The following is a 13,377-nucleotide window of genomic DNA, read 5'->3' on the forward strand; positions in this document are numbered from 1 at the left end:
ATGTAGGCCTTGGATGTAGTACTGTCATGTCAGCTGATGGAGCAGCATGGTGTGCAGCTCAAATGCTATCCCTGACTGATCATGTCATCTGGAGTACTATTCGTGCCCGTCAGATGAATACATGGCTGGCACTTAAAGCGGCAGACTTCAAGCTCCAGACTACTGCTGATACAAAATAGATCAGCCACAGTCACAATCCAAATCAAGGTTTCTATCTACGTATTCAATACTAAGGTCAGACCTTGCTTTCATGTGAGTGATTGTTTATAAACATATAGTCCTATACTGTAATTTTCGGCTTACAAACCACGGTTTATACGTTGATTTCGACCTTAACTTCTGCTGTTTATGCGCCGAGCGGCTTATATGCCCATATATTAATATTGGAGGGGGAAAAAACAGCGTAATTTTTTTTTAAAGAAAGATCGATTGTAAAATTAAATTAAAAAAATAAACAAACAGACAGACAGGCAAAATCATACATCGCCGCCGCAAACTTACTCAGAAAATTCTTTAAAAATAAGTTATTGTATGGTGGACGACTCCAACAATATTGTCTGCCGTTACAATGTCCCTTTTTTATTCCTGGATGAATGGGTCGCAAAAAGTCCTATTTCTACTCCATATTTTTATAAGGATCTCTGTTTATTCAACAAGATCGTTTTTTTGTCCATATTTCTGAACACTTTGAACGTCAAAATGACGTTAGTCCAGCGGCTTTTCTTGATAACAATTGGAAATAATTGTCATCCTCGAACCGATGATATAATCCGTAATAGTCTAGACCAGATTTAAAAAAAAAAAAAAACTTCGAGCGGCATTTTTGAGTAAAAGTTGGTAACATACCTGATTTAACTAATTTGGGGGTGCTGAAACCGAAAATGATGGATACCAAGGCTAATTTTTAGTCCTTCACCCTGAAAAATCAAATTTAAAACAATACAGTTGCTTGAGTTAGTGTTTTTTCTATTAAAGAGTTATTTATTATTTGAACATAATTTCTCTGTTGTTAAAAGCACAAACCGTTGATTATTTTCTCTTATAATGTAGGCCTCTATACACTACTTAAACAGGTAGGCCTACCAGGTGTAGTCTAGACTCAACAATGATACTTCATGGCTTGAAATTATCACACCCAGCTAAAAAGAGAGGGGTGGATTGTTTTATCAATGGAGGGGATACATATTTTGTTGTCCTTTGTTTCTGAGTCTTACTATTCTCTTCTTGTGTGAAATTTGTCCGTGTGTGTGTACAAACACGACTAACAATGCGTTATACTGCCAACAAACAAACAAACTGGACTTTATTTGTTCAATTGTTAGCCTACAACAGTTAGATTGGTTTGTCAACTGTGAAGAATACTTTCTAAAACGGGGGAGAATTGTAATCGAAAAATGAGTTATTTTAAAATCCTCTAAAATCAATTTTTTTTTGACTGGTAAGATAATTTCAAGCCATGAGTGTGAACACTAAAAGCTAACCTATTCAAAAACAGGGAGCACTGAAAAGTTGATATACAATACAATTTTCTGTATCATTGTTGAGTATAGACTACATCTGGCATGCCTGGTAGGCCTACCCGTTTGAGTAGTGTAGGCCTATATTATTAGAGAAAATAATCAACGGTTTGTACTTTTAACAAGAGAGAAATTATGTTCAAATAATAAATAACTCTTTATTAGAAAAAACACCAACTCAAATACTTTCAAAATGACATTGAAAACACCTGTTGTTCCCTCTGAAAGTGCAATTTGGTTGTAGATCTATTCAGTACAATCAAAAGCTTGTTACGGATACCTGACCTGCACCCGGGTACCTGCCCTGTATGTTATCCTGACAACATCAATTGGAACCACAGCAGAACCTGACTATTCTTCACGTGAGAAGTCCGTCGTCTGCTAGGTTTTCTGTATTGTTTTAAATTTGATTTTTCAGGGTGAAGGACTAAAAATTAGCCTTGGTATCCACCATTTTCGAATTCAGTACCCCCAAATTAGTTAAATCGGGAATGTTACCAACTTTTACTCAAAAATGCCGCTCACTTCCTTAACTAGAGCCCTTTTTGGAAATCTGGTCTAGACTATAATGTCTTATGATGTAGCGGGTCAATCACAAGGCACGATCGTAGTACGAGGTACAAGATATTAAAGAAACATAGTCGGGTTAACTTGCGACACAGAGACAAAATTACTTCTGGGTACCAGCTGCCATAGTAAATGCGTGTACAGATAAATGCATGCTTTTTAGAGTAGACTTTGATAGGATCATCTCATACTCTGCCAACGCACACACCATTCAAGCGGCCCGTGTTATAAATACGTTAGTACGGAGACGTCAAGTTTTTTCATTTATTTTTCACTTATTTCAATGAAAATGTGAACAATTATAAATAAATTTATGTCGGTTGGGGTTTGTGAAGTTGTTATTGATCCGCGGTCATATTATAAAGCTGGGGCTGCTGTCAGAACTGACCGGCAGCGACCGTGGTAGTAGCTACAACGTTGATCAGTTGTCAAAATTATGATACCAATAACAAATTAAATAGGCCCACTTGCTGCAGACCATCCTTATAGACCATTACAAACACGATCTATGGTATTAACTTTAATACAGTTTGACGTTATTGCAACACATCACCTACATGTACTGGCGACGTTCAATGACTGATGTGCTTACCTCCTGTCACTGCACATCACCTCAATGGACCGCAAATACGTATGGCCCCTCTCTTTGTGCACTCGTGACTATGGTTTATATGCCGAGCGGCTTATACACTGACACCTAAATCTTTTTATTTTATTTTTTGGGGCAATGCGTTTTTTTTGCTGGGCGGCTTATAAGCCGAAAATTACGGTATTGGTTGCACTAGAGGAAAAAATAGGACGTTTAACTGTTTTTGTACAAATCTTTCCTGGAAAACAATTCTCTGAAATACTGCCCAAGTCGTTGAAATAACTTTTAAAGCACCCACAAATCATCCATTCATTGTTATTAAATGTTTTGCTTATATATTTTTTAAGTTTTCAGCTAACCTTGACCACCTAATTTACTGAAATGTTTGGGACAAGTTTGTATGTGCTAATTGAAATCTAGAAGTAAGGTATTAATTAAATCATTCAAGAACAGTGGTGTACATTGTCTTTAACCATTGGAATAATTGCTTACGAAATAAACACTTGTCAGGATTCTAATTATCTTGGTTTTTACCCTGCACTGATGTGGGATAATAAGTTCAATAATTGACTTTACCATTCCTACCTGTATGTTGGTATAAAAGGTGTAGTCACCAGAATGGCAGGCAGATTTAACCATTCATATACAAGGTGTAGTCCACAGAATGGCAGGCAGATTTAACCATTCATATACAAGGTGTAGTCCACAGAATGGCAGGCAGATTTAACCATTCATATACAAGGTGTAGTCCACAGAATGGCAGGCAGATTTAACCATTCATATACAAGGTGTAGTCCACAGAATGGCAGGCAGATTTAACCATTCATATACAAGGTGTAGTCACCAGAATGGCAGGCAGATTTTACCATTCATATACGTGTACAAGGTGTAGTTCCCTTAGTGTCATGAATCTGCACTAAGAGAGACACTGGCACATTGTACACACTTCATTAATTATTTGTATAATAATGTGACTTACATACACATGTAACATGTACCTGTACATGTAATGTGACTTGTATACATGTAATTTGACTTACATACATGTAATGTGACTTCGATACATGTAATGTGACTTACATGTACATGCATATCCTCCTTTTCACGTGGTGGCGGGAAACATTGGTTAATTTTCAGGTGGTGGGAAAAAATGGTTCAATTATTTTGATTACTCCAACTTACAAATAGAGTTTCAGGCAAACATCTGTGCAATGGTAATGGACATGTCAGTCATTGTCAAATAAACGTGCATTCCACATTGTCATAAGTATTTGAAGAAAAAAAAAAAAAACGCCTTACATTTGATTGGTTCTTAAGTTTAGACTCATTCCAATCCTATTTTATTTTTCTATAATAAATAAGATGTATGTTGTATCAATCACTGGTGCCTTGAACTGAATATTCAAATTAGTGTTGCTACTTCTCACCATACTGAATGTTCATAAAGTCAAACGAAATAATCTCAAACCTGGCCCAGAGTTAATGTATGAGCTTAAGAATGTACAATGTCCTCATCAGGATTGTTCCATTTGGGCTTAGGAGTGAGGGACAAACTACTTTGTTATTATCTTAAATAGAAGTGTGAGCCAAATAACTACAAAGAGTGAAATAAAGAAGTTTGGCAGATTCAAAATAAACCAGCTGCTACATGTATGTATGTTTCTATGTTATGTAAAGACTGTCTCTTTGATTACTGGAGTTGATATAATCAAACTGCTGAGGTGATCACCAACTATAGGGTACTCTTGACAACAATCATGTTTTTCTTTTTAAAGCCATTGGACACTTTCGGAACAGAAACAAAATAAAAGTTCACAGATTTACAAATAACTTACAAGGTTTACAGAAGGTAATGGTGAAAGACTTCTCTCGAAATATTATTCCATGAAATGCTTCACTTTTTGAGAAAACATTAAAACAATTATCAATTCTCGATATCGAAAATTACGGATTTGTTTTAAACACGTCATGACACGGCGAAACGTGTGGAAACAAGGGTGGGTTTTCCCGTTATTTTCTCCCGACTTCGATGACCGATTGAGCCTAAATTTTCACAGGTTTGTTATATTATACATAAGTTGTGATACACAAAGTGTGGGCCTTTGGACAATACTGTAAGAAAGTGTCCAATGGCTTTAAGATAATAATTTGAACGACAAGGATTTAACAACATGTTGTCTTGTTCAAGACACCACAAAACATCCTGCCTGCTGTTATTAAACAAATAATATGTATTATTATTTTTCTATTATTTATTTACTGCACTGTGTACAAATATTAATTATTTGTAAACATGTGTAGTTAACAAATATAGATTTAAGTATAAACAAAATTACAAGGACCAAACCTTTGAAAGCGTTTTGACAAAAGCAAGATAGAAGATTTAAAAGTGGTCTTTTAAAAGATATGATACAAGCAAATGTTGTTTGAGGCAATAAAACCACAAAAATTAACAAAAAGTTGGAACTGACAAAGTGAAGGTACATGTGAACGGCACTAATAATGATTTAAAACAAAGAAATAAAAGTGCAAGGGTATGGTACTTTCAAGGAAGCGATTCAGTCTAGGGCAATCTTGTAAGGAATCATGGACATTATGTACCTACCTGTATGACACCTAATAGGCATGAGGAGACCAGACTGGTACTGGACTTTAATGAAACTCCCTCTCGTTATGGTGGTAGGAAGTCCCTGGACCTAGCTGAGTGAGGTAACTTCACACCAAATGTGTACATGCCCTAGGTCTTCACGTCTGTCTTCAATATATCAAGTATAGCTATAGCTAGTATTGAGGTTTACAAACTGTACTGTTCTGGAGTGATACGAATCACATGTTTTTGAATACTCTCAATGGAATTTGCTTGTTGGACTGTAAGTGAACGTTAGCAGACCTACAGTAGAAAGCATACTCCAAGATAGGCCTAACATGCCTAATGTAACAATGGGCACAAATGCAGAGCTGTTTCGTTAACATCATTTTCAAATTTGTCAACTAAATTTGAAATTCTCTTTGCATCAAAGCAGTTATGACCAATCCAGCCTATTTAAAAAAATAATTTGGATTATACTACATGTACATGTATGTTCAGATCGCATTTTACGACTTAAAGGTGCAAAAATTAAAAAAAATCATAAAAAATCATGTGATGACGTCATCATGATGTCACTTCACAATTTACTTGCCAGTATCTAACATTCTACCAAATTTTAACTTTATCGCATAATTGCTTCCGGAAGATATACAATTTCAAAAAGTGCACCTCTAATGTCACATCACGTGACCTCTATTGCATCATCATCGATTTGAAACTTCACACATTATGACGGCTGCCTGATGATCAATATGTGTGTATGTTTTGAGGTGCTTACAAAAAACTTCACCACACACATCTTCAAGATGTCCATTTTGACGAGTTTTCAACCTTGACGAGTTTTCAACCTGTCGCTAGAGGGTGCTGTTGCACTTTGTGACGTCATTGATATTTTTTTTTTTAACTGCCCACCCTTGCCAGGCACTAACATCATTGAAAACAACTTCATACCTTATTCCACTTTTGAATTAGAGGGCACTTCTGGTTTCAACCGGAAGTAGAGGTCATGTGAGGTCACGCACACGAAACAAAATGAAGACCTAATTTATCCCTACCAAATCCCGCAAACAGAAACCTATGGTCTCTCGTGGCTGATTTGTTATAGATTTTCAAATATTTAAAACAAACACCTTTAAAGTCGCTTGGAAATAGAATTTTTTTTCAAACATTAGAGTATACATGTATGTTCCTGAACAATAAAATAGTTTTTTGAGTAATAGTTTTTACTTTGTGACGTCAATCGAGGAAGACTTTGCTTCGATCGAACATCGAACACACGTACATGTACTTGTACATGTACGTGCAAGTCAGTTTAAGTCCTAGTCGTGAAATTGTACGATTTAAAAAAAAACGTTTCTTGCATTTTTCCGGCAATGTCGCCCAGTGTATTGCTGCTGGATGCTGTAGAATGAGCATAGACCTTATCGCAAATACTCGGTACGCGCACAATAGACGTGGAATGAGGAGCATGCTGGTCTAGCTAACTATCAAATTTGGGTACTAGCTAGACCAGCATGCACCTCATCCGACAGTTTGCGCTTGCGCGATGGTATTTGCGAAAAGGTCTATATACACATCTATTGTATATTGTCATACCGCCCTCTTGTGACTAGTATTGGTTAGGCGTCACATGTAAACACTTGGTGTAAGTGGCCATCTTGGATTTAGTCATGATACAGTAAACATCGTACTCGTACTCTCAGGCAGAGTCTATTGCCTATTATTACATGGTGGCAGCGGTGATCTCAACCTAAAACATGTCAACAACTCTCCACAACAAGCTGGCCAGCCACAGGTCACAACTCAACTCCCACTTCCGACTGAATTCAATGGCGGAAACAAAGCGAACTGTGGCCAAAATGGATCAGACGTTTCGAGCGGTATGGTGTGGCTTCGGGTCTCACAAAGAAACCGGACCACGAACAGGTTAGCACTCTTTTGTATGCTATGGGAGATTGTGCCGATAACATATTAATAACTTTAAGGATCTCGGAAGACACCGCAGAATATGATGAAGTTGTACAAGCATTGAACAAACACTATGAAGGTCGCCGAAATATTATTGTGGAGATAGGGCTCGCTTCAATAAACGCAAGCAACAGCCAGGGGAACCGATGGATGTATTTATTCAAGACCTATTATACAGGCTGGCAGACCACTGTGAGTATGCTGAACTCAAAGATAGCCTAATCAGAGACAGGATTGTCGTTGGTGTCACCAATGATAAACTTTCTGATAATCTCAAATCCAAATCTGACCTCACTCTTGACAGAGCTGTACAGCTTTGCCGGCAAGCTGAGTCTTGTAAACAGAACCGAGATATTGTGAGAGGCGAAACACAACGGACACAAATTGATCATCTCCGGTCCACTGCATCCTATCTCGAGAAAAAGGGAACGAGTACAACTGGAAAATCAAAAAGTGCACAGTCTAATCCACATCCCAGCCAGGACACTGCATGTCAGTGGTGTGGGAAAGAACGACACAAGCGCTCAAATTGCCCAGCCAAAGATACAATTTGTGCTAATTGTAAAAAACAGGGACATTACAAGGCTGTTTGCCGCAGTCCAATGTACACATCGACAAGAGTACATGAAGTGCAGGATCACGAATATGACCATGAAGTGCAAGATCACGAATATGATGATGATTTGCCATTTCTTGGTGAAATCTCCAATAATAAGGATTACTGGAATGCCGACATATCTGTCAATGGACACAACACACGCTTCAAGTTGGACACAGGAGCGACAGTCTCCGTTGTTACCGACAAAGAGCCATGGTTATCTGGACTAACACTTATCTCGACAAGCCGGCACGATGTCATTAATCCTCGAGGGACTTGAAGGAGTCATCTGTCATATGGATGGCGTCCTCATCCACAGTACCAATCAGACAGAACACGATAGTCGGGTTAGAGCAATCCTACAACGTCTACAGGACGCGGGACTGACACTTAATGACAAATGCGAGTTTTCAAAAGGAACAATCAAGTTCCTTGGCCACATTGTCATTTCATCTGCACTTAGTGTGGACACACGCAAGACAACAGCAATCGCTCAGTTCCCAGTACCCACTAACATTACAGAGCTACAACGCTTTATGGGTATGGTAAACCAGTTGGGAAAATTTATTCAATCCCTTGCCGAGTTCAACGAACCACTGAGACAACTACTACGGAAAGACAATTGCTGGTATTGGGGCGATATGCAACAGAAGTCGTTCCAGCGAATCATAGACATGCTAGTTTCGTCTGAAATACTCGCTCACTATGACCCAAACTGCCAAATGATCATCGCAGCCGATGCATCTCAAGCAGGTATCAGTGCAGTTCTGCTACAAATACAGGATGATGGCAAGCGCCGCCCTATTTGCTATGCATCGCGATCCCTGAGTGACACGAAAAAACGATATGCTGTCATTGAAAAGGAAGCGTTGGCAACAACTTGGGCATGTGAGATATTCAATGAATACGTTCTGGGATTACACTTCACAGTAGAGACCGATCATAAGCTTCTGGTCTCTCTACTAAGTACTACCGAACTCTCCAAAATGCCTCGGCGCATTCTACGATTTCGTCTCAGATTAATGCGGTTCAACCCGATAGTCATGTATGTGCCTGGCAAGCATCAACTCACAGCAGACGCACTTTCACGAGCTCCAGTCGGTATGCCAGGAAATTCCGACATCGAACTCATAGCAGAGATCGACAATTTCGCATCGTCTGTGTTACATGCATTGCCTGCTACTTCGCAACGCCTCCGCGACATCGGCCAAGCCCAGCGAGCAGATGAAGAATGCTCGCAAATCAGACAGTACTGTTCACAAGGCTGGCCTACATACATGCCCCACTCACCGTTGCTTCGACAATATTGGCAGAGAGCAGAGACGTCACGAACAGCACCCTCTCGGGTCGGGCTTTTTTTTAAATTTGTAAATAAGATGGAAACTAATTTTAACTAGTTAATTGTATATTCATATTCCACTCATCAAAACACATATTTTAGTGACAAAAGCTTTATTTTGACAAAATACCACTTCCAGGTGTCTTTAAGATGACGTCAGGTGACTTGTGATGAAGTCATAATTGTTGTAATATGTATTGGGTCTATGTTATGGGCGGAGGGATATGTTGTTTTAACCTCCACTCTTGCTTTTGGCTGATGTGATACAATTCACAGCAGCCTTGGTGTTGCCAGAAGAATCAACAATATTCATTGTCTACACCTCTCTTTGAGTCCATACCTACTCATACTTCATGGTGGCAGCGGTGTAGAAAAGAACTGGATACAACATTCATGGAAACAACGCCTAGAATTCTTCGAATGTGATAAATAACATTGCATTACAAAGGCTCAGTCACACACAAAGCCCACGACACTGCTAGCCATAGCCCAACCCGTAAGCAACGTATAAACTGTTCACTGCACTCACACAGCATATCTACACATTGTGCTAAACAGCGCCCACTTCAGTGCTATTCGCCGTGAGTGCGTGTACATGTACATGTACGTCTAAACCGTGGAGCCGGTGAGCCTAACAACCCTCACGTATCGAACAGTATTGCCCTTGCAACCTCGGACATTAAAACCAAAAGTCCACATATTCCGTGCAGACGAAAGTTTCTGCGACATCATCCTAACGAAAAGCTAGCGTTTGTGTGTCACTATGGAACGGTCATCTCGTCGACCAGGTAGCAGTAGCATAGCACAGCCAGTCAGTCCAAGATCTTCAAGAACCACACACCAAAGAAATCAACGTGTGGACTGCCGATAAAGTGCCTCGTAATATTGAGTGAGATCGACCAACTTTAGTCCATCCTCCCAGAGCCCGACAGCCCCCAACATTGCTGACAAGGACTGAGATTTCCCCCCTTGTGAGCAACGATGATTCTTCGAGCCTTCAGGCAGAGGATAGAGTTATGCCTGATGGATCAGGGCATAACAGACCCTCAAAAATCTGCCATCAAGATCCAGATTGCGGTTGGCAGGGAGGGGTTAAAGAAAATCAATTCTTCTAGCCTAACCCCAGAAGAACAACTGGACCCAGCCAAACTTTGGGATCTCTTCGAGAGACAGTTTTAAAAATTATCCGGGTCAACTTCAGGATCCACAGACTGGAGTTGATGCGGTATCGCCAACGGGAAGATGAAGCCCTCGAGTTCGTCAACAGGTGTAGAACAAAGGCACACGAGTGTAACTTCAACGCCGAAGAATGCACTGAGCGAATCATCGAGCTCGTTATCGCGTCAACTACATCAGACTCCTTCTAGAAGGACCTTCTCGACAAGGCTGTTGGATACAGCTTAGAAGACATGCTGCAGGAAGGCCGAAAATGTGAGGCCATTACAGCTGGGAGAAGGTGCCTGCAGACAATGGACACGAGTGCATCCATCAACGCACTCAGAAGTCAAAGAACATGCGACAACTGCGGACTATCCCACCAACCAAAACGATGCCCAGCATACCAAGACACATGCAAATCTTGCGGGTCGAAGGGCCACTGGGCCAAATGCTGCAGAAAATCGAGAGAAAAAAACAAGGGTCGTCGCAATGAATCCCCACATACAAGCCTAGACGCAACTCCACGAAAGACAACGAGCCCCGACAATGGAGATCTTAGGGTCGTCAGCACCCTAAGAATGACACAGCGAATGAGCAAAGGCCGATCCATTCTACAGATTACACCGAAGAAGAGGAAGAAGGGGAAGTTGAGACAGTATTCCATGGAGTCACAGTGTCTAACCTCTGCATGAATTCAGTCACCTACAACAACAAAAATGAGGTGTACACAACAATTGACATCATCTGTCCAGATCTCAACGACACACATAAGTTGCGCATGAAAGTTGACACTGGGGCTGGTGGAAACACACTTCTACTCCGGAGCATCAAGCAAATGTACGGCAACCGATGGAAGTCTTTTGTTACGCCAGTCAAAGTAAAGCTGACAGCATACAACAACACAGAGATACCATGTCTTGGTTGTATTGATATAATGTGCCGATACAAGACTCCACGATGGAGCAAGAATAAATTCTACGCTGTAGATGTATCTGGACCAGTCTTAGCTAGACTTCCCATATGACCACCATCTCTCATTACGAGTCAAAATTACATCCGTCGATGACCTCAAGAGACTCTACCCTGAACAGTTTGACACCATAGGAAACTTCAAAGCCAAATCCAAAATTCTTCTGAAAGAGGGTGCTGAATCAAGCATTGATGCGACGAGAAAATGCAGTGTACATCTGAAGCCGAAGCTAAAGGCTGAGCTGGACCAGATGGAACAGCAAGGGGTAATCAGAAAGGTCACACATCAAACTGATTGGTTCAGTTCACTGACAACTAGCGTGAAACAAAATGGATCACTAAGGGTGTGCCTAGACCCAAAGCGCCTCAACCAAAGCCTGAAGAGATGCCCCCACAAAATACCGACAGTGGAAGAATTAAACCCAGCATTCTCATGTGCACAATATTTTTCCAAGCTGGATGCCAAGGCTGGATACTGGGCAGTTCATCTGGAAGAAAAGTCACAGGAGCTAACCACTTTCAGAACGCCATTCGGAAGATATTGCTTCCAACGCCTCCCATTTGGTCTCTCCATCAGTTAAGACATCTTTCAACAATGTATGGATAACATAATCGAGCAGGTACCAGGGTGTGTTGGAATAGCAGATGACATTGCCGTATATGGCAGAACTGAGGAAGAACACGATGCCAACCTCATCAAATTATTCGAAACAGCCAAGCGGGAAGGATTGGTGTTCAATAGCTCCAAGTGCAGCATCAAAACCAAGGAAATTAACTTTTTTGGTTCGATGTATTCTGATACCGGCATACGACCGAATAAAAGCAGAATTGAGGACATCCACGAGATGCCAACACCACAGGACAAAGAAGACTTGCAAAGGTTCATGGGAATCATTACGTATGTCTCTCCATACATTCCCAACTTGGCCGACAAAGCAGATAACATCAGAGCCCTCATCAAGAAGAATGTACCCTTCATCTGGCAGGAAGACCATCAAGCAGAATTTGATGCCTTGAAACATTCTATCACTACAGAAGCATGCCTGCAATACTATAATCCTGAGATACACACTCTGCTTGAAGTTGATGCGTCTCAGAAGGGTCTAGGAGCATGTCTGCTACAAAACAACAAGCCGGTTGCGTTTGCTTCAAAAAGTCTATCCCCTGCACAGAAGAACTACTCCAACATAGAAAGAGAGACCCTGGCCCTAGTATTCGGAATACTGAGGTTCCACAACTACCTTTTTGGACAGGAGTTCATCGTCCACACTAACCACAAGCCGCTTGAAATGATCTGGAAGAAACCACTGGCAAGTGCACCTGCCCGACAGCAACGTCTGCTAATTAAAGTCCAAGGTTACAACTTTGACGTAATATACAAGCCAGGAAGCACAATGATCTTGTCTGATGCTCTTAGCAGATTGCCCAATCCCAAAAAGAATGATGACATACCTCTCGATCGCCTTGTTGGCTGTATGTACGTTGCAGATGGCCTAAACATCCAACACATAGATCTTGTCCACTTTGGACAAACAAAGCAAGATCAACTTAAGACTGAAACCATTAGAGATCCAGTTTTAAGTACACTATGCCAGGTGATCTACACTGGGTGGCCAGACACAATCCAAGAACTACCTCACAATCTCCGACCCTATTGGGCATACCGAGATGAATTAGGCATATCATGCAGTATTATCTTCAAAGGAAGACAAGTCATCATACCAGACTCACTCCGCACAGACATCCTGGAGCAGCTACACGCAGGTCACATGGGTATAGACAAGACCAGACGTCTCGCCAGAGAGTCGGTATACTGGCCGAATATCAATTGACACATAGAAGACATCGTGAAGACATGTACCTTCTGCCAAGAGACACAACCCAAACAGCAGAATGAGCCACTGCAGCCTCACGACATACCGTCTATGCCATGGACGAAACTTGGCACAGATCTTTTCCAGATTGATGGAGCCGATTATCTACTAATTGTGGACTACCACTCGAAGTACCCGGTTGTTCACAAGCTAAACTCCAAAACAAGTACAGCTATAGCCAATCTGACTTCACGCACATTCAGCATGC

General features: G+C 40.8%; 1 protein-coding gene across 1 annotated transcript in view; it reads left to right on the top strand.

The window, feature by feature from the left end:
• The window catches only part of LOC139935784 (multifunctional protein ADE2-like), a 47,859-nt gene extending 43,529 nt beyond the window's left edge, over positions 1-4,330 (top strand). The window contains exon 8 of the mRNA XM_071930365.1: positions 7-4,330. Coding sequence (XP_071786466.1) covers positions 7-179 — 173 coding nt within the window. The 3' untranslated portion in view covers positions 180-4,330. The remainder of the gene's footprint in view (positions 1-6) is intronic.
• The last annotated feature ends 9,047 nt before the right edge of the window (positions 4,331-13,377 follow it).

Source organism: Asterias amurensis, chromosome 4, assembly GCF_032118995.1.
Source record: "Asterias amurensis chromosome 4, ASM3211899v1".
Taxonomy (NCBI): domain Eukaryota; kingdom Metazoa; phylum Echinodermata; class Asteroidea; order Forcipulatida; family Asteriidae; genus Asterias; species Asterias amurensis.